This window comes from Penaeus monodon, chromosome 43 (assembly GCF_015228065.2).
Source record: "Penaeus monodon isolate SGIC_2016 chromosome 43, NSTDA_Pmon_1, whole genome shotgun sequence".
NCBI lineage: Eukaryota > Metazoa > Arthropoda > Malacostraca > Decapoda > Penaeidae > Penaeus > Penaeus monodon.
Window position 1 is genome coordinate 23720933 of NC_051428.1, and position 2500 is coordinate 23723432.

The 2500-nt window shown below is 34.8% G+C and overlaps 1 protein-coding gene across 1 annotated transcript in view; it reads right to left on the bottom strand.

Moving 5' to 3' along the window:
* Window positions 1–1004: 1004 nt before the first annotated feature.
* Window positions 1005–2500, bottom strand: part of LOC119568325 — a 3728-nt gene continuing 2232 nt past the window's right edge. The window contains exon 3 of the mRNA XM_037916780.1: window positions 1005–1933. Coding sequence (XP_037772708.1) covers window positions 1745–1933 — 189 coding nt within the window. The 3' untranslated portion in view covers window positions 1005–1744. The remainder of the gene's footprint in view (window positions 1934–2500) is intronic.

The following is a 2500-nucleotide window of genomic DNA, read 5'->3' on the forward strand; positions in this document are numbered from 1 at the left end:
CTCTCTCTCTCTCTCTCTCTCTCTCTCTCTCTCTCTCTCTCTCTCTCTCCGTCTCACTCTCTTTCCCTCTCTCTCTCTCTCTCTCCGTCTCACTCTCTTTCCCCCTCTCTCTCTCTCTTTCTCTCTCTCTCTCCCTTCCCCCTTATATATACGAAGGACTATTTACTTATTCATAGATTTTTTCGCCGCGTCAGAATGGTTAATGGTTAATGTCTGTGCAAGAGAGCAAAGGTCATATAGCATTATGAGAAAGTATTGTGACGTAAAGGATAAAATTGAGTTAACGATTAGGATTAGTGGACAGAAGAAAGGGATAAAGAGAAGGAAAAAGAAAAGAGAAGAAAAAAACATGAAAAATTAGTTGAGACGAGGGCTGAGGACAAAGGTATGGGTGATCCCTACACTGGGCCTCAGTCCCCCTCTCCTCAGCCCCCCCCCCACGACAACAGTAAAGAGGGGAATGGGGGGAGGGGTGCACGAAGGACTAGAACAGAGATTTAACTCAGTCTCAAGTTTGAAGGTTTCAGCAAAACACGAATTACATGTTTACTTTTTGAAGCACCATTCTTTTTATTATTGTTATTATTATTTTACTGTTACTACTTATTCGTATTTCTGTTTATTTTATTGTTAATGTTTATTTTTATTACTCTTGCTCATTATGTATGGTACTGCAACTGGTTACTATAATATTGATGACTGGGATAGATAAAAAAAGTCCACTGAATATTCTCAGTACATCGTTAATATCTTATGGCCAGTTGATTAATAATAATGTTGGCAATCATTATAATTACGAGGATAATGACAATAGTAATGGTATAATATGAATAATATACAAGAAAATTAATTAATAGATCTAGTTATATTGTTTTCAAGAAAATATCGTAATACATAATAAAAAAACACTAATAATGTTAAAGATAATAAAGTTAATGATAATGACAACAATGATTATTCTTGGTACACACAAAATAAATGCAATAATATTTAATTTTGATAAAAATTATAACACTTTATGTAACAAGCTAAATTCCTACTACTGTCTAGTTATGCGTCCCCGTTTCGGTTCTGTAATTTGTTGCAAATTAAATATTCCTCACAGAATAATATCAGAATTTGTGATTTCATTTCCAGGTTCACCTATCTTGATAAACGTTAAATAAGAATATATATTGTTTCATTCTGAGAAACCAACTCTGAACAGAAATTTTAAGAGAACGATATACGAGGATAATATATATACACTCGCATATTATGTGAGACCATGTATATGTATGAATATATAACTCTGTGTGTGTGTGTGTGTGTGTGTGTGTGTGTGTGTGTGTGTGTGTGTGTGTGTGTGTGTGTGTGTGTGTGTGTGTGTGTGTGTGTGTGTGTGTATCTGTGTGTGTACATATGTATGTATAAAGTTTGCGTGTATAAGGATATTACATATTTAACACTCATTGTGCTTGCTTACAATCCGGCATCTGTATTCAACTTCTTCAACTGTTCTATTCTTAAATTCCTAATAAATCTCAGGTATCACCACAAAGGTCGCCGTCACCACAATCAGTTATTTCAAACACAAAACACAAAATATTTCACCAATACAGCTAAATGGTTGGTGTAGCTTTCCATAATATTCAATCCCCATATATTTGTTAATGATACAAAAGTCTTATTCACTCAGTCACCACAACAGCAAAACAAACATCTCTCCCACCATCATCAACAGCATATCACTTCCAACCCTTACTTAAAACTGCATCTTGCAAAGGAGAGCTAAGTTAATCTTCTTGTCACAGCCAACAGCCATCATACGATACTGCATAATAACACACAGCTTGTTAGGTTTCTCTTTGGGTTGAAATTCAGCCCAAGAGATGGCACTGTTAGGCACAGTTCCTCCAGACTCGTCTTTCCAGTGTCGGTCCGAGATCGATTCCTGTCGATTTTAATGAGGAAATTATAAATGTAATTATGTAATGTAGCAAACGTGACAGACGGATAGACAATGCATAGAATACATAGGTATAGAATACATAGATATAAACAGAATATATGATGGAATATAGATATGATAGAATACATTTAGTTAAGTAGATACAGGTAGAATAAATACATAGATAAATATAGGTAGAATAAATAGATACGTAGATAGATAGAATACATAGAATAGATAGATATTAGTTTGACGATTTGTTTGTGGGGAAAAAATTATTGTAAAGGGCATGAATGGGATCTCGTAAATGGACTGCTATTCTATCAACAGAACACCAACATGCGCTATAAACCTTTAATTTCCTCTGATGATGCATTATTCCAGTCACTGTATATAAGCTCACCAGATTAATACTTAACACGCACGTCCTATTTCTAACTTTTCTTTATTCTTTGTGTCAAGAAAGAATAGCTTGCGTGTTAGTTATTAATAATATAAGGTGGTAGGATAGGTAAAGAGGCAAGGTCATGTTGACGGATTTTTTTTTTTCTGTGATTCGCTAACCCCGGG